General features: G+C 38.0%; 1 protein-coding gene across 1 annotated transcript in view; it reads right to left on the bottom strand.

The window, feature by feature from the left end:
• YTHDF2 (YTH N6-methyladenosine RNA binding protein 2) overlaps window positions 5733-25125 on the bottom strand; it is a 30511-nt gene continuing 11118 nt past the window's right edge. The window contains exon 5 of the mRNA XM_018057048.1: window positions 5733-6581. Coding sequence (XP_017912537.1) covers window positions 6558-6581 — 24 coding nt within the window. The 3' untranslated portion in view covers window positions 5733-6557. The remainder of the gene's footprint in view (window positions 6582-25125) is intronic.

Here is a 25125-nt window from a genome sequence, read left to right as displayed (position 1 = left end):
AGTAGATGAAGCGGCAGAAGTCGGTGATTTTCATTCTGATTGCTTCCTTTTTCTCAGTCACGTGAAGTCATTGAGAGTGAAGATGGGATATGAGGTGTTGGGAGGAAATAGTAGGAAATGGTTGTCTTGTGAGTAGGAAAAGATAATAGATGGGGGAAATGTTGAAATGATCCCCTTCCTGAGGTTGATAATCATGAATCTCAGACAAGATGCTGGCTGAATGATTTTATACAACCACTGTCAACTGCACAGGTGTGGGTAGGTGAAGAATTTTATGTAACCAAGACTGCGGTTTGTCAGCTAAAACAGATGAAGAGAAAGGGGCATGAGAGCTGACAGTGAATACAAGGTGGGAGGGAGATTATGAGGACCATGAAGTTTAGTCTAGGAAATAGAGAGGAGGTGCAGTGAGGTGAAATGATACACTTTTCTCAAAAGTGAGTGCTTTCTTCTCAAAGCCTTACCCAGCTTGTCTTCATCACTCACCTCTCTGAATTTGTTAGCATGACTCTTCCAGCCTCAAACATTTGTGTTCTTTTCTCTATAGCACTCATCCCAGAATTGAAGTCCCACCGAAGGAAGGGCTTTCAGTTTTCCGCTGTGGCCCCAGTGCCTAGAATTCTGCTTGGCATTTAGTAGTGCCCCCCCAACATTATCCTCCTTATCCCAATCCTGGCCAGCTTACTCTTCAACCACATCCAGGGCATGTCCTAGACTTCTGCATCCAAGTACCCTGATTTGGAATGACGTTCATCTAAAAACACAGTGCACTTTGGGGAAATGTTAGTCTGGAAAACTTGGGTCCCAGTGCTTAAGAACAAGATGACAAGTTCAAGGTTCTGCCAGGTAGCTTTTGATGACAGAAACCTAGGTCCTTGGGGCACTACTCACTCCAGGATCCTAGAAGGTCAACCATATTATTCTAGAAGACCTGGGTCCTTCTCAGGCAGACCAAAATAGAAAAATCGCTGAAATTGTGATGGGGGAGGGGCAGGGAGGCACACACTGTAGATAGTTTAGTATTATTCCATCTTTGTAAAATAACTTAAAATTATATGCATTATATTCAGGAATACACACATGCTATATACTATATACTGAATTTACATATAAAGCAATTTGTTTAATGGTTTAGAAGGATAGATAGCAAAGTGTTATACCAAGATATACTTTAGTCTATATATGTAACTGTCTGGACAGGTTGTTTTGATCAGAAAAGCTCTAGTAGTTAAAATGAATCTAAATTCCGGCAAAACCATACATCAAGTGGTTTCAGAAGTCAATTCCTCTTTCCAGTGAGGAAATACGTGCAGAGTAATTCCCTGACTTTCCCAATCAGACATCTCATTGATGGAGCAGAGTACCTCGGGGTGAGCTCAAACTGCCAACAGGAAGATGAAGAGGCAAGGAGCTCAGGTGGTTCCCACCGAGTAAGAAAAATCTAGGAAGATCCAATACTGAAAGGGAAATCCGCTAGGTATAGCCCCTCTGTTCTTCCTACTCTGTGTACCTCCCACAACTGTAAACCTACTCTACATTGCAATCCTTGTAACTAAATTGAGGACGAGAATCTTAATCATTCCCTCTCCCCCAGTGCCCAGTAGCACCAACAGAGGCTCACAAAATACAGACTGAATGACTGAATAGATGGGAAAAGCAGATGAACACACTCTCAGGAAAAACTGGATAACGCAGCAAAATTGGGAGTTTCTTTCGGGAGCTTCCCCTTAAAGGGAAACTCCACGGTAACTTTATTTTTCGAGCACGTGAACACTGCCCATCGCCAGCAGGTGGGGCCACAGTAACAGTTTCACAACCTTCAGCCAGGCACGCGGTTGAGCATTATTTTAAAAGAAGCAAGCAGCAAGCCATGCATGGCCCTAATGTCATCTCTGTCCAGCGAGCAGGATAGTGTGAAACCCCAGTTCCCTGTCCTTTAGGCAGCAGAGACCTAGCTCACCTGTGAGGCTTGGCACCAAGAGAGGCTTTTGCACCAGTGCAAAAGCAGTATCTACACCATCTTGAACCCACATTTCTCACGGTCAAAGTCAGGGGAAAATCAGACCAAATGGTAGGGTATGCACAGCGGCCCCCCAGGCTGCAGCGGGCTAGTTAGCGGGGTCGTGGGAGTACGGAGAATCAGGTTAGCAGGGCACAAGTTTCTGCCTCCCTGCGGGTCACGATGCCGTGGCCACCAGGCGCAGCACCAACCTGCGCGCGCTGCGCTGTCCAGTCACGGAGCCCAGCGACCGGAACGAGGGCGGGCGGGTGCCCTACGCCCACTCCCCTGCAGGCGAGGCTAGAGCCAGTCCAGGGAACCTGCAAGCAGAGCCCTGCAGGTTTGTGGGACATCTTCCAACCCACTTAATCTCCCTGTGGCTGATTATCCTACAGCCATGTCAGCTTTCCACGTGCAAACCCAGCAGTTTCAACAAGTATTAGTTTCAAAGAAAGGCTTGTCTCAGGGGTAAGGAGTTTCACCTGCTGCCAGAAACAGGGCTAGCAGTGAGTGATACAGTCGTGAGAAAGTGGGGGTACTATCACAGGCAAAAAACAGGATGATTGTAAACTGGCTTTATGAAACCTGAATCCTCAGGACACTTGAACGCATTTTCATTTTCAGAGGGAAGGCTCCTACATTCATGACACAAGACTACATTTCCAGGAGGAAAAAAAATCATTTTTCAAATAAGAGTGGGAATACTCAAGTGCCATCTGCTCCCTAATGAAAAATGTCAGCATATGACCACTTACTTTTCCACAGGCAGAAAAAGCTCTGAACCCCTAAACTAGTTTAGGTGGGGTGGAAGCCAGGATTTTCAACATTTTGGGTCTCTAATTTACAACACTAAAAAGACAGAAATGAATGTAGGGTGCACACCAACCCATGCTCATCGGCCCCCACTCTAGATGAAGTATTAAGCCGAGTGAAAAGCCCTCTCCACAACTCCAGAAGACTGGTACACAGCTCTACAAAAGTGGAAGAGAGGAGTGGTTACTGTTTTGATTAGGCTAAATAATTCTTCACTTATACAAAAAATAAAGCCTCCACTTTAATAATCTATTGCAATTCAAAGTGCTGCTTTAGAAAAAAATCAAGGGTTGGTTTCTAAATATTCTCCAATAAAAAGAACTTCTGTTCTTTGGAAAAATGGGGCTGAGAGACTAAAAATACAAGACTAGCCAAGAACATCTTATAGTACATACCAGAATGTTAAGGAAAGAACACTAGGGGCATGGCAAAAGGACACAGGAGCCAACTTGAAGGAGCTCCCAACAGCCAAAGCTGGGACAATTTGAGCAACAAATGATAGCACTGACCCATAGAATAAAATACTTCTGAGTCCATACTGATGTCACTAAATAAATAAAATGGGGAGAAGGGACAGTGTCTCCTTATAGAATTCTAATAGTACAAATGTAGAAGAAAGAATAGACACAATGAATTAACACTTGGTAAATGTCACATACTTGATAGCCAGTGAATAACAATCTAAGGTGTCAAAATTGGTGAACAAAGATTGTTTAAAATTATATCCCTCCACAAGTTACTTATTCACTACAAAGGGAAACAATAACTTTAGAATGGAGAAACACGGCAAATACTACCTTAATGTGATCAAAGTTAACACCACCATAATACATATGGACATCATGTGTCCAGATATAATGCACCAAGAAGGGCATATGATTTTTGCAGTATTCTTACCAAAATATAACTTCAATCTAGTAGTGAGACAGTATTAGACAAAGTCAATTCAAGGGGCACAATATAAACAACTGGCCGGTACTCTTTCCAAGTGTCAAAATCATAAAAGATAAAGGCGGAAGAACTTGCAGCCTACAAACTAAAGACAACTAAACACACCATGGGATCCTGGACTGAATGCTGAGCTGGAAAAAAAAGACATTCCTTGAACAGATGGCACAAGTCAAATAAGGTCTACAGATTAGTTAATAGTACTGTATTGATATTCACTGCTTTTGAAAATGGTTCAGTGGCTTATATAAAATGTTAGCATTTAGGGGAAGCTGAGTGAAGGGTATATGAGAACTCTTCACATCATTTTTGCAAAGTTTTTAAAAAATGGAACATGGTTGGAGAAAGGTAGCCAATTAAGTATTAAATCAAGTGAATGTGAGACACACAGTTTGTTCACATTAAAGATTTAAAATGCTCTGAGTTAACACTGATGGCACGCTGTGAGACTGTTCAGTTTCCCTTCATATTCAACAAAGGAGAAAGGTAAACAAGCATGGCTGCTGGAGTCTTACATTCACAAATGACAAACAAAGCATTAAGGGCAAACCGTCAAAAGTCAACAAGAGCAAATAGTCAAAAGTCAACAATTTCCACTGGCAAAGTTGTCATTAGCAAATGAGAGAACTAGTTTAGCTGCATTTGGGGATCTTCACCAAACCAACTTTTGGACAAACTTTTTAAGAGCGAATATAATCTAATTTTTATACTACTTATATATTAAAAGTCCAATATGTTTTTTTTAAAAAAAAATAACACAAATCTAACATCCTGACTCCCTCAATACTCAAGTGAGCAGCCTTTTTAAAGGCTCCAAATTCCTTTCAGCTTGTCCTCAAAGCCATACCAGTATTTTTTATGTGATGTAAAAATAAAGACTGGCTTAAATACTGAGGCAGTAACATTTCGAATTGCAGAAAGGCATCTTAAATGATCTCATATCCAACTTGAATACAATGTAGGAAAATCTAGCTGAAACTGATTTTGAATTTGCTTTTCTCAGGATGTTTTTTCCCTTTCAAAAGTGAAATACTAAACCTCCATTAAGCCCATGGGAGTCCTCTAGAAGTCACAGAAGTCTCAGCTTAACTTGAATGCAATAAATGTTACATTTCCAATTCGAAACTGGGCATCCTCAAACTGATAAAAGCACAAAGGACTCCCTGATTTGGGGGGAATGTATTTCAGAAAGCTTAGCAAATAGGAATATCTAGATATACTGGACCGTGTCTCAGGCAGAGCAAAGTTCTCAACTCTAAGTGTTAACAATAATGCTAATTATTATTATCAGCAATTTATGAGTTAGTAGCCTGGGTTGTGTAGAATGGGATGAATAAGTCATTTGAGGGCAAAACACGATCCAACAGTATTATAATCTATTTCCTGAATCCTTTCTTATTACGGAAGTTTTTACATTTAACTGAGACACCTTAAGGGCTAAAAATAAGTAAGAAAAAGAGAATCTCCAAACCTTAGAAAATAAATAATGATGAATCAATTACCCTTATGGTTACATGGTTCACAAAGATCCAAGCCTATTAGAATTTCTTATTCTTGGGACACATGGAATCCTGCCTCAGTCAGTCATATTTCAGATTAAACTGTATATCCTTGATACTGGGCTCTACCTATTTTGCACAGAAGATATGTGGCCAGGTTACTATAGGGTTATTAGCACAGTGCCTGCCTGGCAACTAGTAAAGGTACACAATCAAATATTTGTTGAACAATTTAGCATAGCAGGGGCACTACCTTCTCAGAAGTATCCAGAAATAAAGCATTATGAATATTGGCCTACCCTGCTTTGCAGTGGTCATGGTTATCCAACTCTGGGTACAAAACAATTCCTGAACTATTCCATCTCAGTGAACTTTCTAAAAATGGTTGCTGTCTCACCTCATGAAACTCCTTGTACACCAAAGCTCTCACAAAACATAGCAAATCAAATAATACTAATAAATGGTACTAGAAGTGATGCTCAACAGGATCTCACGTTTATTGAGAAGTGATTAATGGTAAAAAGAAAGGCAATGCCCTTTCCTCATTGGCTGAACAAGAAACTGAAGAAACATTCACTACACGTTTTTACAATATTTTTCTCTTCCAAAATGCATTTCTGTAAACAAGTTTTTACCACTGTTCTTAGCTTTGAAATCAAATTAATCCTGACTTAATCAGTATAATGTACAAGAACAGAACATTTCTTAGGACTCCTAGTACTTTACTTTGAGTAACAAAGGGTCAGAGAAAATGAACCACCCTTAAAGACACAACCTTGGGTAACACTGTTAAATTCTCCAAGACAGAAATTCTTCATAAAAATGTTCTTCCAGTTCGGAAGGAAAAAACCAAATTCCCACTTTCTGGGGTGGATGCCCAAAACCTTCAAAACTCAAGTGTTCTCCAAGTGCAAATGTCAAAACGGGGGGAGGAAAGGGTTTAAAAATTAGAGAAAACTGTATGTACTTACGGACTTTAAAATCCGAAAAACATAGTAAAAAGACAAAAAAACAAAGCATTATGCTCTGAAATCACAACCAAAGCCAAAATAAAAGGGACATTTTTCACCTAAACTACCTAGAGGGATTTTTTGTTTAGTTTTTCCTTTTTCTTTTTTTTTTCATTTTCCAGTTAAGTCCTATGTCTTTTGTGAAATTCCAATACTTAAACTGCAAGTCTGCAATCGTCTCTGAAGTCAATGAAATTAAGAAAAAAGTCCTAATTCTCTTGAAGGTCATTTTTTTCCTCTTAGGATATGCAGATGCAACCGTTGCTGCAGTCTGTGCAGAACTGCCTCTTATTTCCCACGACCTTGACGTTCCTATAGAAGTTAAAAAAAAAATTGAAATGGTTAGTTAAAACTTAACTGAGCAAGAATTAAAGCTTCATAGAATAACACTACAGAAAATTAATTATTTGAGCTAAACAGAAGACTCCCCACAGGTAAAGACTTTTTACTTCTAATATTTTATTTTATTTTAAAATTTTATTTATTTTTGGCTGTACTGGGTCTTTGCTGCTGCCATGGCTACTGTCTAGTTGCGGTGTGAGGGCTTCTCACTTCAGCAGCTTCTCTTGTTGCAGAGCATGGGCTCGGGGTGTGGGCTTCAGTAGGTGCACCTCCCGGGCTCTAGAGCACAGGCTCAGTAGTTGTGGCCCACGGGCTTAGCTGCTCCACAGCATATGGGATCTTCCCAGATCAGAGGATCAACCCTGTGTCTCCTGCATTGACAGGTGAGTTCTTTACCACTGAGCCACCAGGGAAGCTCTACTTCTAATATTTTAAATTGAAGTACTAACACTCACGAACCCTAATTAATATGAAATTATTTTTCTTATGTAAGCCCTAAACAATACTGGAGTCCTCCTATATTAGTCCCAAGGCATTAAACATATTCACAGGCGTCAATTTCCTTCTTGTTTTTGGTAAAGTGAGGATATGTATCCAGGCCGTGGGAGAATTAATGAGCTGACATACAGAAAGCTCTTACTCCACAGCAGGCAAGAAAATCATCCTTTTCCCCAAGGGAGAATTTAAAATCCACTCAGAAATGGATTTTGAAAACTGAATGCAATACTTATGTTTTTCCTGAAATAAATCTAAATGCTCCTTTCTTACTAAGAATCATCCTTTTATGAGCTTTTCATAAATTTACCCTAAACATCATTCCATTTCACACACTACCTCACAAAGGAATTTTGAAACATACAACTAAATCCACATGCCTTTTAAAAGCAAAAAACAAAAGCAAAAGCATTAAGTGATTAGAAGCAAGCGCACATACCTGAACTTAAGACTCAATTCATCAAGCTACGTAAGTAGTCATTTGCTCCTATTCACCTTATGGTAACTATGGTTCTGAAGTTAAATATTCCTATTTAAACAACCAAAAAAGCCAACTACCACTTATGGGCTACCACATTCCAGGCGCTGTACATAATGATCTTCATAACCAACCTGCAACGACTGAACTACTCCCGCTTTAGTGATAAAAAACTAAAACTCAAAATAGTTACTTGACCAAGGTTTCCCAAGAACCAAGATTCCAAACCCATGGCTATGTGGTTCTTTGTCTACAACATGCAGGAATATTTATCCAAAAGTCAACAAAGTGAAGTGAGGCTTTGTGGTGAACTGACTACCCTACCACTAAATTACTCCATGGATATGAAAAACAGTAAACTATTCAGAAGGAGCAGTTATCTTTTTGTGATGTCCTATTGGACGTGTCTGGAATTCAGAGATAAACTCACCAACATACAAAGAAGTGGAATATTATTTTCAAAATAAGTCATTTGGAAATTTCAAACAATAAAATTAACAAAATTCACCCACATGCTATTTCTGGAATTCAAACTCAACAATTTGAAAAAGGAAAAAGAAAAAAGAAATTAAATCCAACATAAATAAGGGACCTCAAAAATTCTGATGTTCCTGAGCTGCAATATTGACCCCTACACACACTTTCTATATAACTGTCCCAAAGTTTTGATGATGGATATAATATTTATAATAGGAAAATTCCAACTAAAAAAACCTCTGGCACTGACCAAAATGAAACTTTCAACAGCACATCAATTCTCATATCAGTCTTTTTTTTAAATTGAAACATAGCTGATTTACAATGTTGTGCTAGTTTCAAGCATACAGTAAAGTGATTCAGTTACATATATTCTTTTTCATCATGGGTTATTACGAAATACTGAATGCATCCTATGCTATAACAGTAGGTTCTATCAATTGTTTCTTTTTCCTTTTTTTTTTTACTGAAGTATAATTGCTTTACAGAATTTTTCTCCTATCAATCTTAAACTTATCTACCTAGTTCAGTCTTTCTTAATTTGGATGAATACTATTTATCTAACCTCTCTTCTGTTGCTAATCAAAATCTATCTTTCCTTTCAGGAAATATGGACTTTTTTTCATGTTTCTTGATTAAATCTCATTCTTATAGTTTTAAGCCAAGAATGCTTAGAATACCTAGCTTTCTGACCTTTAGGGTACAGTTCAAAACTCCTTCCTTGAGACCTCCTTAACCACTGCAGTTTTAAAGGTCCTTCTAAATCTGCAACCACAATTGAAAATTTAATTGTTTTGTTTCATAGAAAATTAGTCCCAACTCAACCAAAACCTCCTAGAAAGCAAAGAAAAGGTCTTCAATTACACTCACACACTTACTTACAAGTTTGGCAGAGGATAACAGGCTACAATTGACTTTTAAATAAAATTCTGGTTCTTATCACAAGAAAAAAAATGGTAATGGATGTTAATTAACTTATTGTGGTAAGCATTTCTCAACATACACTTTTATCAAATAACTATGCTGTAGTACACATTTAACAATGCTGTATCAATTATATCTCAAAAAACTGGGAAAAATCGCTAGAGGCAATTTCTATTACCAGTTCCTCCTGTCCTTCCTGAGTTATGTTACGCACATAAAAGCTGATATTGTTTTTTGCTTTTCACAAGTAGCATATAACACTCCCTTCACTTTGCTTTCTCCCCCCTGACTTAATACGTCCTGCAGACTGTTCAATTTCAGCACATATAGATCTGCTTTTTTATGGATCTGGGAGCACCCTCCTAGCTCTGAATGTAAGTACTGAAGATCTAAAAGAAAAGCATTTCAAAAGAAAAGTAGTTCTCAAAGACATGCTGAATCAAAGAAGCCTTAAACAAAAAGAATGAACACATAATGCATGACTCCAATTATGAGAAGTTTTATAACAGGGAAAACAAATCAATGGGGACAAAATTAGAAAAGTAGTTGTCTTTGGTGAAGCAGGGGTGGGACTGACTAAGAAGGGGCATGAGGGAAACTTCTAGAATGTTTTTTGTATCTTTTTTTAATTATTATTTTTGATGTAGATCATTTTTAAAGTCCTTATTGAATTTGTTGCTTCTGTGTTACGTTTTGGATTTTTAGTGAGAGGTAGGTGGGATCTTGGCTCCCCACCAGGGATTGAACCTGCAGCTCTTACGTTGGGAGACAAAGTCTTAACCTCTAGATCACCAGGAAGTCCTCATTCTATACCTTCATAGGAGTTTGAGTTACACAGGTAGGTACCTTTGTCAGCATTCCATAAATATACACTTGCGCATTTCATGTAAGTTAAACTCAAAAAGTACATAAAACAAATACTGAGCTCTAATAATGACATGTATGCTGAAATGTTTAGGGGTGAACTGTACTGATAATGACAACTTCTTTGTAATGCATCAAAAAATAAAATGGACTGGTAGAAAGACAAAAAAAAAATACTGGGGGAAAAATTCTGCCTACTATTTCTTATTTTAATATAATGTGGCCCCAAGAATACAAATAAACCTATATGCTCCAAATTGTACTGCTAAATTAGAAAACCTAGACTCTGCCAAATCTGTTTTCCCCTAAGAAATACATTTATAGGAAATTCCCTGGTGGTCCAAAGGTTAGCGCTCCATGCTTCCACTGCAATGGGCACGGGTTCAATCCCTGGTTGAGGAACTAAAATCTCCATGTGCCCAGCGCCTTGGCAATTACAACGTTTAAAATATTTAGTGAAAAGAAATTCAAAACAGCACTGTAAAACTGCACTTATTATAAACAAAGTTTGTTTCTCCTTATATAATATGATACTAAATCCACAAACACCTGTGTTCAACTTTGCCTCCAACAAAACTATTCCTGAATTTAACCACACAATTATACCAAGAGGGCAAATACCACCTGTGTCCTAATGTAAACCTGTGTGACAGAAGGTTTACTTTAAATCAAGGGTCCTAAAACACCACCCCACCCCACAGTCTGTCAGGAACCATACTATACAGCAGGAGGTGAGCAGCTGTGGTAGGGCAGGGGCCAGGGTGGGGGCAAAACCGAAACCACTCCCACTCCCACACTATGGAAAAATTGTTTTCCACAAAACTGATCTCTGGTGCCAAAAAGGTTGGGGACCACTGCTTTAAATTATGGAAATTTCATGCAAACAACAAATGGCATTAGCTGCCTTAATCTCCTAATCAACATCAAGAAAATATCACATTGATCCAATTCTGCAAGCTGATTAAACTGCTCTTCTACTTCCAAATACTAATTTTGATGTGTACACAAATAAGTTTACATATTAACAAATAAATATCCATCTTCTCGGAAATTGTAAAGATACTTAAGCATTCAAACTTGAAAAGTAAAATGAATTTGGCACCAATAATAAAACTGTAAATATAAATAATAAACTGTAAATGATTGACAAGATTTTTAATATTGCTAGATATTTTAAACATTAAAAAAAGAAAAAGAAAAAAAAACTAAGGGGAATTCCCCAGCAGTCCAATGGTTAGGACTTCACACTTCCACTGCAGGGGACATGAGTTTGATCCCTGATCAAGTTTGATCCCTGGTCAGGGAACTAAGATCCGGCAAACCATATAGCACAGCCAAAAAAGAAAATCAAAACACAACACAACAACAAAGATCCACAACTTGGCTAGAAACAGAAATGAATCAGATGACCCTGCTTGAAGGGCCCATGACTGCCCAAATCTATGATGATGTGAGCATTACATAGCCTTAATGATAAGTGAACAACTATCTTAGTAATATCTTAACTGGGCAAGAATGGATGCTAAATCTAAAAGGTGAATATTTGATGAGGAGCAAGATTTATTTATAGTCTCAAACTATTTTCCCACTTATTGAAAGGAAAACAGTACCTCTGCAATGAAGAACCACATGAATACCTTAAGTGATCAAAGTAAACACTACCAATAATAACAAACAGACATTTTATGCCTCCTAATGTGATGCGCTGAGGACAGTCACTTACGCAGTATTCCTGTCAGAAAAGCATAATCTGATTGTACACTATGAGGAAAAGAAACTTTAGACAAACCGAGAGCAACATCTACAAAAGCAGAATTCATATACTCTTCAGAAATATCATGTAATAAACAAAAAGGGCAAATGGGTGGGATGCTGGTGTGTGATTATGTGCGTATAACTGCAGATTAAGAGACTAAAAAGACATAAAACTGAAAGGTCCTGTACTGGGCCTTGGACCACAAAAAAACTGCTACGAAGGACATTAAGACAACTGGTAATAATATGAATACCATCTGTAGATTAGACAACAGTACTGCATCAATGTTAAATTTCTTGATTCTGAAAAACTGCACTGTGGTCATAAATGCATGCTCTTCTTTTTAGGAACTACACAGCAAAGTATTGAAGAGAAAAGGGCACGATGCCTTGGAATTTACTTTCAAATGGTCCACAAAAAAATTTCACACACATCTCCAAAGAAAATGACAAAACAAATGTAGCAGAATATTACACTGGTAATCTGGGTGAAGACTATTTGGGAGTTCTTTGCACTGTTCTTTTTTTTTTTTTGCACTGTTCTTTAAATTTCTCCAAATTTGAAATTATTTCAAGATAAAAAGCTAATAAAATGTGGGACAATTCATTTAATTCTGCAAAAATTGGCTGCATTAAAAAGCTATGTTTGGGGACTTCCCTGGCAGTCCAGTGGTTAAGACTCTGCACTTCCAATGCAGAGGGTGTTAGTTCGATCTCTGGGCAGGGAACTAAGACCCCACTTGCAGCTGTAGCCAAGAAAAAAGAAGTTTATGTTTAACAACTCATAAAACTTTGAAATGTGTTTATTTCCTCATATCTATACTAAAATAATCAAACATGAGAGTATTTTAGCAGAAGAAAAAGAAACATATGCCTATCAGCTTTTTACAAGTCTTTTAAAATGAGAAAAAATGACAGAAAAGATTCTAACACAAGGACCATTATTTTAACCATTTTGAGACATTGAAACCTTTTAGGTTTCTGTAAAATACTTCTCTTACAACAGGCCTTTTGTTTTACTTGTTTGACTATTTCCTATTACTGCAGGAATCCCAATAAATTGATTGCTTTGACAATCTATGGTCAAGACTTCATTTGTCAGATGCATTTATAACATTTCTAATCAACCAGTGCTACCGTGGTAATATTTAATAAAGAAAAACCTGGGGGTGAGACAGAAGAATGATGATAGACAGACAATAAAAGGGAAGAGCAGAACACATAAAAGCAAGCTGAGACCTCCAATGGGTGCAGGTCCCAGCTGGAATTGCCAGAAGCACAAAATGTACTTGAGTCTTGCTGGACACTCCAGCTTTTATCCATGGAGATGCTACTGATCCACCGAAGCAGGGGAAGTGGTAAGGCATATTGGCTTTCCCCACCGTGGTGTCCTCTTGCAGCCTATATCTACCACATTTTTTAAACCTAGTGCCATGTGCAAGGCAGCTATAGTGTGATCAGTGGTAGGAACAGGCTGGAGTGGCCAGTCTAGGTTAAACCCCTGTATAAGATCCCCAAGTACAAACACAAAATTAATCATGAAGTCCTAGTTAAACAGAAAACAGACCAAATGCTAAAAGGAAGGAAGATACACTCCCAGAGCTTTACAATATACTGTGATATAATAAGGAATAAAGGAAAATAGCAGAGCAAGATTTTACTGAATTCACACTGCATTACAAAATTCCCACTAGAACATTCACCTAATCTTTAAATCAGTTCACAATTCCATTGTTCATTGTTCAATAAAGGAAAAAATCTTATGAAATTAAATAAGATAAATGTAAAGATATTAACTAAGAATATATAAGCCAGGGGAAGAAGTTTCTAGGCCTCAATATCTGGTCTGTCACTTAAACAACTAGAGGTTAATACACCATCTATCCATCACATTTTAGTCTCTTCTCACCTTACATCTATGACTATAAAATGCAAAAATCCATCTCTAGAGGAAATATCCTAAAGGCCACAAAGTGGCAATGTTACTTAAGGTCTGCACATTTTAAATCTCTGAGATTCTTTAAATCTGCTTAATTTTCCCTCTATTTAGCTCAATATCCTTTCTCATCTCTACTACCACTCCTCTCCCCACTTTTAAGTGGGCCACAAACACAACAGGCACACATACATCTATTCATCAGATATAATTTTATTAACTTTAAAATTTGATGTCTATCCTCTGAAATAAAATTTACTTAACAGCCCTCAACTAAATCTTCTTATGACCCCATGGTCCTTGGTAGATAAGAACACACACTTCACAACCTCTGGCTGAAAATAAGAAAATGGTAGACAGCTTAACATGAAAAAGTAGGATTATACTAAAATAACTTCCACTGTTTTATATGGTTTACGGAATAAATCTTTTTTTTGGTCCCACTTTGAGGTTTGTGGGATTTTATTTCCCTGATGACCAGGGATTGAACTCCTGCCCTCGGCAGTGAAAGTGTGGAGTCCTAATCACCAGACTGCCAAGGAACTCCCTGAAAACAATCTTAATAATCCCTGATGCTGTTAATATATGCATTACCTGAGTCTAAGGGCAGAAAGATCACAAGCTGTATATAAATTAATATTCTGCCTTCCCCATAAAGAAGGAACAAAAATATCTTCCATCAATTCTTTAATTTAAAGCAGAGCTATAGTATTTTATTTAAAGTATCTTCTATCTTCTCCCTTTTGAAGATTTTCTAGGTGCAGAAATGGACATTTAGTTGAAATAAACTTCTAGGAAGTGACATAGGAGCACCAGGATGAAGTAAATGCATTTAACTATTAACTTTTCCTACCATCACATTTATAACGAGTTAGTAGCTGAACTCCTATATACATTTCACCAAAAGGGTTAGAAGTAAAAGCCTGTATAATCTACTGTTTTCAAGCACTGAATAGTAAGTCTAACTGGTAACAGAACAAAGGGTAAGACAGATTACATTTTTTCAGTTATTCTTCAAAAATAACTGATTCTCCAATAAGAAATATATTTGAACAAAAACTAATTTTACAATAAAACCAATTTCTGAAAACACTTCAGAATACAATTTAACAAATAAGGTTTTTTAATAGCTTGTCAGTCAAACCCCCCCAGCTCCCAGCATTTGACAGTAAGTTCAGAAAATGAAGCAATCACTGAATATGCTTCCCAGCTATTTGATAAATGATATAGCCTCCAGTTCGACCTTCAAAAATTTCCAGTGGAACCATCCTAGACACCTCCATGAATACCTCTCTAGCCCAAGCCACTGTGATCTCTCAAAAGAACTTTGCTACAGACTCCTTTTAACTGATGTCTTTCAGTATTGCGTCCTCCTCAGTCTGTTCCAAAAATGGGGACCCAGCGGCATTATTAAGTACTGTATCAAAAGTTACTGAAGAATTTGATGTTTGACCCAAAATAAACACAAATATAGGTATATTTATGTATATATGCCTGAGATTATGGATAATATTAATAAAAGACCTGTATGCAAATACTTCAGTCATATATATATATTTAATCCTAACAAGAGAAACGTTGGACTGGAAGAAACACAAGCTGGAATCAAGACTGCCAGGAGAAATATCAATAACCTCAGATACGCAGATGACACCACCCTTATGGCAGAAAGTGAAGAGGAACTAAAACGCCTCTTGATGAAAGTGAAAGAAGAGAGTGAAAAAGTTGGCCTAAAGCTCAACATGCAGAAAACTAAGATCATGGCATCCGGTCCCATCACTTCATGGGAAATAGATGGGGAAACAGTGGAAACAGTGTCAGACTTTATTTTTGGGAGTTCCAAAATCACTGCAGATGGTGATTGCAACCATGAAATTAAACGCTTATTCCTTGGAAGAAAAGTTATGACCAACCTAGATAGCATATTCAAAAGCAGAGACATTACTTTGCCGACTAAGGTCCATCTAGTCAAGGCTATGGTTTTTCCTATAGTCATGTATGGATGTGAGAATTGGACTGTGAAGAAGGCTGAGCGCCGAAGAATTGATGCTTTTGAACTGTGGTGTTGGAGAAGACTCTTGAGAGTCCCTTGGACTGCAAGGAGATCCAACCAGTCCATTCTGAAGGAGATCAGCCCTGGGATTTCTTTGGAGGGAATGATGCTAAAGCTGAAACTCCAGTACTTTGGCCACCTCATGCGAAGAGTTGACTCACTGGAAAAGACTCTGATGCTGGGAGTGATTGGGGGCAGGAGGAGAAGGGGAAGACCGAGGATGAGATGGCTGGATGGCATCACTGACTTGATGGACGCTGAGTCTGAGTGAACTCCGGGAGTTGGTGATGGACAGGGAGGCCTGGCGTGCTGCAATTCATGGGGTTGCAAAGAGTTGGACATGACTGAGCGACTGAACTGAACTGAACTGAATCCTAACAACTCAGTAAGATTTTCCCCCTATTTTCATAAAATACTAAGGCTCAAAAGGTTTACTTGCTCAAATCACTAAGAGTCAGAGAAGGGTCCTAGGCTTTTCACTACTATGTTAACAAAACCACAGACTCTATGATTCATGGTCATCAATAATACCAACCTAATGAACAATATATAAATACCTAAGTTTTTTAAAAGGCCCGTCATACATAATATACTTCACAGAATCCCTTCCCACAATCCCCCAAAACTAATTACCTTTAAAAATCAGTTAACATCTTTGGACAACTTCAGGATGGATAGTGGTCACTAAATCTTATTCCTTTAAATTATCTAACAACTCTGAACAATTAAGGTGCTCATAAAAAGGAAGATACAATAAAGTAAGCTAAAACTTAAAAACATTAAAGCCTCTTAGAAGTAGCCATAATGTCTCTGAGGAGTAGATTATAGCATAAAGTTACATGCAGGATATTCAGTTACACTGCCACCTTTTAATGAACAATTACAGGCAATTCACTGGAGGCTTGTAATATTGATAGCTGATGAAAAATACTACTCAAAAGACCCTTTCAGCCTCAAGGTAGGCCACAGTATAAAAAGGTATACAGCCAGGCTTACCAGACAAATATGACTTCTAACACTGTTTCCAAACATCAAGTCTTGAGACTAGCAGGCAGAGACTGGGAAAACTTTAGGCCAAAGGAAGAAACTTTCAGGAAAAATAAGCATGAGGAATCTGAGGTGGGGGACACACACAAAACTACCTAATGACATTCATAATTTAAATACAAGGAATCAACTATGGAGCTGAGAAAATGCAGATTCCAAAGCCTCAGCTTCAAAGGTGCTCACACAGTAGGAGAGGAAGGACAAGAATCTGTCATGTAAATGGTAACTTGTAGGACTTCCTAGTTGGTGGTCCAGTGGTTAAGAGTCTGCCTGCCAATGCAGCGGAGGTGGGTTTGATCCCAGAGCAACTAAGCCTGTGTGCCACAACTATTGAACTGGCGCTCTAGAGCCAATGCTCTGCAGGAAACCTGTGTACAACTAGAGAAAGGCTACACACAGCAACAAAGACCCAGCACAGCCAACGATAAACAGTAAATAAAATTTCTAAAAGCTAAAACAAAAACCCAAAGAACCATTTATGTTCTCCCTTACTCCTGCTGTCATTAGCAGCAACTCTCACAAGGTTAGGTAGATAAAATTTGCTCCCTTTTGATGCTTGTGATGAGGGAAGTTTTAAACCTAAGTGCTTAAATAAAGGTTTAAGTTTCAATTAATTATGCTCTCCTCATATAGGCAACAAAGAGGTGACTGGCTATAGGCATCAATAGATAATAGATCATTGCTGTTAGCTACTTTACTTTAAATGACAAATGTGAAGATTCACAAGACCAAAGAACAAAAAGCTTTGGGGCAAAACAAATTCCAGCTCTTTTACGACCCAGCCAGTCTCTTAAGAAAGTTATTCCTTTTTGAATCTCAATTCCCTAATTGTAAAATGAAAACAATCTTGGGGATTCCCCAGCATCCAATGGTTAGGAGGACTCTGCTTCCACTGCTCGGCACCCAGGTTCCATCCCTGGTGGTTGGATCCCCAGTCAGGATCCCCTCCCCTCCTTGAGCTTCACAGTGGGGATTAAAAAAAAAGCCAAACATAATCTTAACTATTCTATAGGATTGTTATAAGGCGTCTGCAAAAACATATACAAAGTGCCTTATATAAACGTGCAAAAAAATGGCTAAATATGAGTAAATACCTGAAGTGTCAAGGGGGAAAAAGCAGGATTAAATACTATATAGAATATGATAACTACATAAACCACTGAACTGTGTAGGAAAATCAGTCAAAATGATGAGTGGTTTTGTCAGAGCAGAGGAACTATGGGTCAGCTTTCATTTGCTACAGTTTTTTATAATTAGGTTATATTTTCCAGTGAAAAAACAAATGCAATGGGAAATGTGCAAATGTTAATATAAAATTGGCACACAGCAAAGTTAACATAAATTAAAAACTCAGTATGCTATCCACACCAACTGCCAAAAAGGTCCACATGAAGACAAAAGCTTATATATGTCTACCCTTTATAAATGACTTCATATATTACACAAGTTATCTGTCCAAAATTTTCAGCTTTGACACATGTAGCAGAGTATTAAATATCTTGTTTCATAAGAACCAACAGGTATTACAACAGCAGTAAACCCAAGAGTTGGAAAGAGCAACTGCCTGCTTCTTCCCTCCCCGCCCCCCACCAACATTCAACAGCTGAATCTTGAAGACTTAGCCATTTTCTTCCCTCATCTTTCTTTCCACACTCTTTTTCTATATACATGTCCTTCTAGACCCAACTCAACTCCAGTCTTCCATAAAAATGACGACCCTGGTCTTCCTATTCTTTTCTTCTGTACTTAGTTTCATACTGTAAAATTAGCACTTTAATCACACTATCCTATACTGTTTCATCTAAGACACCTCCTCCAATACACACTATCTTATACTATTTTATCTATATCTCCTCCCTAGGGTTAAATGGAGTAAGTTAGTTCAATTAGGGATTGTTTATTCAGCAAGGGATGAAAAGTATTAGGGCACTATTTACTGAGCTAGCTGTCAGCTCCTGCAGGCTTGCAGAATTCAATGGTGAAGAGATCACATTTGCTTTCCCTAATTCTAACAGAGCTTTTTCTCCTCTACATGAAATTCCTAACCAGTGCAGGTGTCAGTCCTTATCATACAGTTCTTTAAGGCAGTCAAAGCCAGTGCTGTAGCATCCCCAGCTTCTGTGAGATGTTTTCTTAATCCCTCCCTTCCTCCAAGGCTAAATAACCAATACATCTAGATGAGATGTTGAAGCAGCAGATTCCTTTCAGTTCTTCAGTTTCAGAACAGATCACCCCAACTCCTAATTCCACCTCCTTGCACCATTCGTTCCATTAAAAAAAATTCCTGTCACACAGTGGGTTCCCAATTCTGCTTCACAGAGGAGGTACTCTGAAGATCACCCAGAGGGGAAAAAAAACATTGAGCATGTAAGAATCCTCCTGTAAAACAGGCGACCTGGGTTCAATCCCTGGGTTGGGAAGACCCCTGGAGGGGGGCATGACAACCCCCTCCAAGATTCTTGCCTGGAGAATGCCCATGGACAGATGAGCCTGGTAGGCTACAGTCCATAGGATTGCAAAGAGTCGAACACAACTGAAGCAACTTAGCACAGCACACATGTGAAATCAGCCATTCATGGGGTTCTGAGCAAGTGTTTGGAGCAGGAAAAAAAAAACACTGTGATGTTAAAAAGTCTGAAAACTTATAGGACTAATCTTTACTTCTGGTAGATAAGCAAAATAGTTCACATCTCAGTAATTCTTGGTTTATACTACACAGAGTAAATACAAATAGTAAATGATTCTAAAACTGTTAACCACTCCTTGTCCCAAACTATTCAGGTCTGGAAAAATGGCGCCCTCTAGATCAATCTTTACCCCTATCAAAAGCAGAATACTGGACTTCCCTAGTGGTACAGTTGAGAGGAATCCACCTGCCAATGCAGGGGACACAGGTTCCATCCGTGGTCCAGGAAGATTCCACGTGCCTCAGAGCAACTAAGCCTTGTGTGCCACAACCATAGGGCCTAGGGCAGCAGCTACTGAAGCCCGCGCACCTAGAGCCTGCGCTCTGCAACAGGAGAAGCCACTGCAATGAGAGGCCATCGCACCGCAACTAGGGAGCAGCCCCCGCTCACTGCAACTAGAAAAAGACCACCACGCAACCAACCAAGACCCAGTGCATAAATAAATTTAAAAAAGAAAAAAGAACCAGAATACTGACATTTTCAATACTCAACTGTATTTCAGAAACTGTTATATGGTCTAATTCACCAAAACAGCCAATACTGACTAAACAGAAGCTGGTCTTACTTCCTTAAATTACTCTTTAAGACTTGGTTGGAATAGACAGCTTGGAAAACTTCGCAGGTTGGGAAGGGTTAGAAAACTACAGAAAAAACAAATGCAGAGTCTGTTGAATAATGTGTGGAGGACAAAACCTTCAAACCCTTAACAAAGCACTCTCATGTTACTTTTATTCAGATAGTTGTTGGCATTTGCAGTCATCTGCTACCTCTCTGCAGTCTCTGAATAAGTTGATTATACCCCACTGTTTGAAATTCGACTCAAGATATAGCCCTTTCCTGGTTCTCTTTAAAATTCAAACTACTCCCTGTCAATCTCTCTCACTTGCTCCCTCTTTAATTCATCCTTTAAACTGTGTTACTGCTGGGGGTTCTTTCTTTGGCCCTCTTCTCTCACTGCACGTTGGCTCTGGAACCACAGTAAGTAGAACATCAGCTCTGCTTTCTTAGTTTGGGTAACTGTGCAGAAGTATTTACTCTTTAGAGTTCTCTGAAGTCTTCATCTGTAAAACTGAGGTAACTTGTACCTATACCACAATGATAGAATTAAATGAAAACATACATAAAAATATGTATTCAGGACACCTGCATACTACAGACACTACAGAACATATAATTTCAGCCATTATTTTTATTACCAATATTCTTAAAGAATCTTAAACTCATCCATGCCTTTACCTTACACTGAGGGCTGAAACTCCAAATTTCTATCAACAGACCTCTCTCGTGAGCCCAAGATCCTACCATCAACTGATTGTACCACGGGTACCCCTAATACTATTTCCAAAAGCCAACATATCTCCAAACCCTAACCTGCTGCTCACAGTATTTTCTAAGTTTTTGGTTTTTTTTTAAATAACTATCAGCAAATGTTTCTATCACATTTCCCCATTCCCACTATCTTGATCCAGGCTCTCAATGTCTTTCTCCCAATTATTGTAAAAAAACTCTCATTTGGCCTGAGTCACCTATACCTCTCTCTCTCCATTTAACAGATGATTTTAGTTGCATTGCTAACCTGAGTTTCCATTTTCCTATTAAAGCAAAACTATGAAAGTGCCTAACAAAGTTAGTGCCCATTACTGACTTAAGACAACTGAAATGAAGACGTATGTCAAGACTTCACTGGCTCATCAATCTGAACAACCCTTGCTAAACTGGATAATGATTTTCCAACTGTGGAAGACTAATTCCTCAAATTTTGTGTTATTCAAAATACGTTAGGATAAAGACATAAGTGTGTTTAATCTGCATTAAGGGAGCTCCCCAGCGGTCCAGTGGTCAGGACTCCACACTTTCACTGCAGGGAACATGGGTTCGATCCCGAATGCCTCACGGCAAATCTGCATTAATATTTTCTCTATCACTTTTAAGTCTAGACAATCAACAAAAATCAAGTCCTGATTTGTATACAGCATTTGCCAATTTCTGTAGTGTCAATAACATAGCTGAGCTCAAACTAAAAACGGGCTATCTGCAGGGCTAAGAGATATGCAATTGCAGTGTATTATATTGATACAGACATAACTTCAAGATTAAATATTATGGTTTAATGGTAATAACAACAGTATTCTAAATTTATGTAGCTTAACTTTAATTTACATTTCAAACTGTAGTTTATAATGTAATTAAATGTAAATAGAAATCTAAAACACCTATTAATACAATGTATTTAATTTTTTAATTCATATAATTTTTTTAATGATTGTGTTTAACTAGCTTGCTAAAATTCTTGAAACCTGAACAGCTGGCTCACAATGACCAAGCGCAAGCACATTATTGGACCTGGACACTGAAATACTAACTCCACCACTTGTACCTATGAGACCTTTATACAGAACCTCTTTAAGCCCGCTTCCTCATCTAAAATATGAGAATGATATACTAGACGGGAAAGTTATTATACTAGATGGGTAGTTAACTTTTATATGCAACAAGTGCCAAGCATTACGTGCTTGTAATGTAATAAGCATGTAATGCTTATTACCCCCTTACTCATTCTATTTGATACAAACCAAATGCTGTTTCCTCCATGAAGCTTTTCTTAATTTCACCAAACTTATCACTTCTCCAGAAAGCCAAACTATTTCTTCATCTCTCTATTACAGCTCTTATCTCATATTTTATCCATTTTGTTGTACGCTTAACAACACTGTTTGGTCCTTAGACAAAGATGGTGCCTTGTTTATCTGCTCTATCCCAGCAATTAACACAAACACACTTGTTGAAAGATGGATACAAACAAAGGGCATGCTTCAAAAAGTTCCAAATTCAGGGTCACCTATCCTTTTTTGGTCCTCCTTTAAGAAAGCTACAGAGAGGCATTTCATCTATTCACAAAGCAAGGAAGATGAGTAATACAAATAGAATTCCCTCAATCCTATTAGCAAAAAGACAAGTAAATTTATCTGCAAGACAGAAAACAAAGAATGCCTTAGAATTTTACAAAACATTCAAGTTTGCCATCCTGATTAAAACAGGATGCCCACTCACTAGTTCTGAAGAAGTAATTTAAAAAAACAGGAGTGGGATATTGTTAAATGGAAAGAACAATACTCCCTGGTCATTTAATTCTTAAAGAATTAATAAAGCAATACATGTAGCTAAAGTTATGGCTTTTTCCTTTCTGATTTTTGCTATCACCAAAACTTTGATATTTTAAATATTTTTCTGAAGTTGAAAATGGAGCAAATATTTGTAAACAAGGAACTGAATGTCCAAGTTAAAGGGTGAGGGGGGAAAAAGAGAGCTGCAAGAAAAAAACACAAGAACAACTTCCTTATAAAGAAAAATATTACTTGTGCTAACACTACAGTAAACTTAGATTTTTTTTTTCTTTAAAAAGGAAACAATTATGTGGTAATCACTTTGTGTTTCTTTGCTCAGTCTTTATTACATTTTAGATAAGCTTTTCATTAACACACAATAAATATATTAATAACTACCCAGACACCTAATCTATACCAAGATCCACTGAGAATTCACAAATCCTTTCTGTCATCTATCTTCTTCTAGCCTCAAGCCCTTTTTTATATTTTATATGTAGTAAGTATTTAAGTCAGAAATTATAGAACACAAACAAAAATAAGGTTTTCCAAAAAAGATCTCTTTTGTATCATCAGTTCCTCTCCATGAACCTCAAATGTTATCAAGCCACCTAACCCTCTCTTCCTGGAGAAGGAAATGGCAACCCACTCCAGTATTCTTGCCTGGAGGGGAGGAGCCTGGCAAGCTACAGTCCATGGGATCACAAGAGTCTGACAGGAGTAAGCCACTGGGGAGAGAGAAAAAACCCTCTCTTAACCCTCAATTTCTCTGATCGAAACTACCCTGTATGTGAATCTTCTTTAAAATTTATCTAATAAAAGTCCTTTGGGTCTCTTCTTCAAATCTTCCTGTGACTAAGACTCCATTTTTAGAAAAGTTCTCCCTTTTATTTACAAAAATTTTCCTCCCTATATCCTCTACCCATTGATTCTAGTGCTGTCACTGACATGAAGAATAAACCTACCAGAGTTTTTAAAAAGTTATATTCCCCTTCTAAATCATCTCTACTAAGCTAAACACTATGATGAGAAATAGGATATAAGATAACATGTCTAAAACACACTGCGGGAAGAAGTGAGCTGAGAAGTGAGCTGTATACAAGGTAATAGTATAGGCCCACCTTTACTTCTACAAGTTTCCCACTGCCTTTCATGTGAAGGTTACATCAGGGACCTCCTCCAACCTGATTCAAATTAGACCCTACCCTACACACCTGTTTTTTCAAGCCAACTTTGTATCTATCTCAGTAGATTCTTTCTACATCCAACTAAATGCAAATCAACTCCCTTTTCCTCATCTGATCTCCAAACTTCCTTAAGAGAAACACATCTGACAATCTCCATTTAGACTTCTTCTTGAACTATACAAGAATTCCTATTCCAAATTATCTATATAATGTTATTATCTAGACAGATTTGAGCTGTTCTGAAACTATGTTCACTCTTTTCAAAACATCTCTGGCTATCCTCTACTTATCTTCCGAGGCGCAGCTCAGAGATCACTTCTTCAACGATTCTTCCATGATCATCAACCCACACCCCGAACTGGGTTAGGCAATCTGCACGCTTTCAAACTGGCGCCCTGTGCATACCTTGAGAAAACACTTTCCATTTTGTACTGTTATGTATCACTAATGTAAGGCTCCCTGACAAGACTCCTCTGATTTTTCTATAAAGTCTAGCACATTGTAAAATTGTTCAAAGAAAAGATAAATAACTTCCATCTCAATTCTTACACACCATAATAAATTTTCATTACATCCAAACACAATTAAGTCTCCATTTTTAAGTCCTCTGCTTGAAAATTAGAATCCTAGAAATAAAGAAATCCTACTATTCTCACTCACTAGTAATGGAATTTTTTTAAATATTAAAAAAAATTTTTTTTAAACCTTAAGCTGTTGTCATTATAATCACATTTTCTCTAGATCTGTCTCTCCTAAAATCCCCTGAGCTTTCCAGTTAAACAACTGGATAAATCTTACCCAGATATCTGACTCAGTCTAATGTTGGGCTAGAATTACACAGCCCTTAGTCCCCTCTACTAGACTATCCTATTTGTTGTTATTGTTTAGTCGCTAAATCATATCTGACTCTTTGTGACCCCATGGACTGTAGCCCACCAGGATTTTCTGTCCATGGGATTTCCTAGGCAAGAATGCTGGAGTGAGCTGCCATTCCCTTCTACAAGGGAATCTTCTCAACCCAGGGTTCAAACCCATGTCGCCTGCACTGACAGGCGGATTCTTTACCACTGAGCCACCAAAAAAGCCTATCTTATTTTTGCCTAGAGTTAAAAGGCTAGAAAGATAAAACCAAGCCAACTATTTTATGAGGTTTATAAACAAAATTACAAAAAAGATCTTCACAACCCAGATAATCATGATGATGTGATCACTAATCTAGAGACAGACATCTTGGAATGTGAAGTCAAGTGGGCCTTAGAAAGCATCACTACGAACAAAGCTAGTGGAGGTGATGGAATTCAGTTGAGCTGTTTCAAATCCTCAAAGATGATGCTGTGAAAGTGCTGCCCTCAATATGCCAGCAAATTTGGAAAACTCAGCAGTGGCCACAGGACTGAAAAAGGTCAGTTTTCATTCTAATTCCAAAGAAAGGCAATGCCAAAGAATGCTCAAACTACCGCACAATTGCACTTATCTCACACGCTAGTAAAGTAATGCTCAAAATTCT

The sequence above is a fragment of the Capra hircus genome, chromosome 2, assembly GCF_001704415.2.
Source record: "Capra hircus breed San Clemente chromosome 2, ASM170441v1, whole genome shotgun sequence".
Classification (NCBI taxonomy): Eukaryota; Metazoa; Chordata; class Mammalia; order Artiodactyla; family Bovidae; genus Capra; species Capra hircus.
Note: the sequence above shows the minus strand (reverse complement) of the source record. Positions and strands in the feature narration are given on the sequence as shown.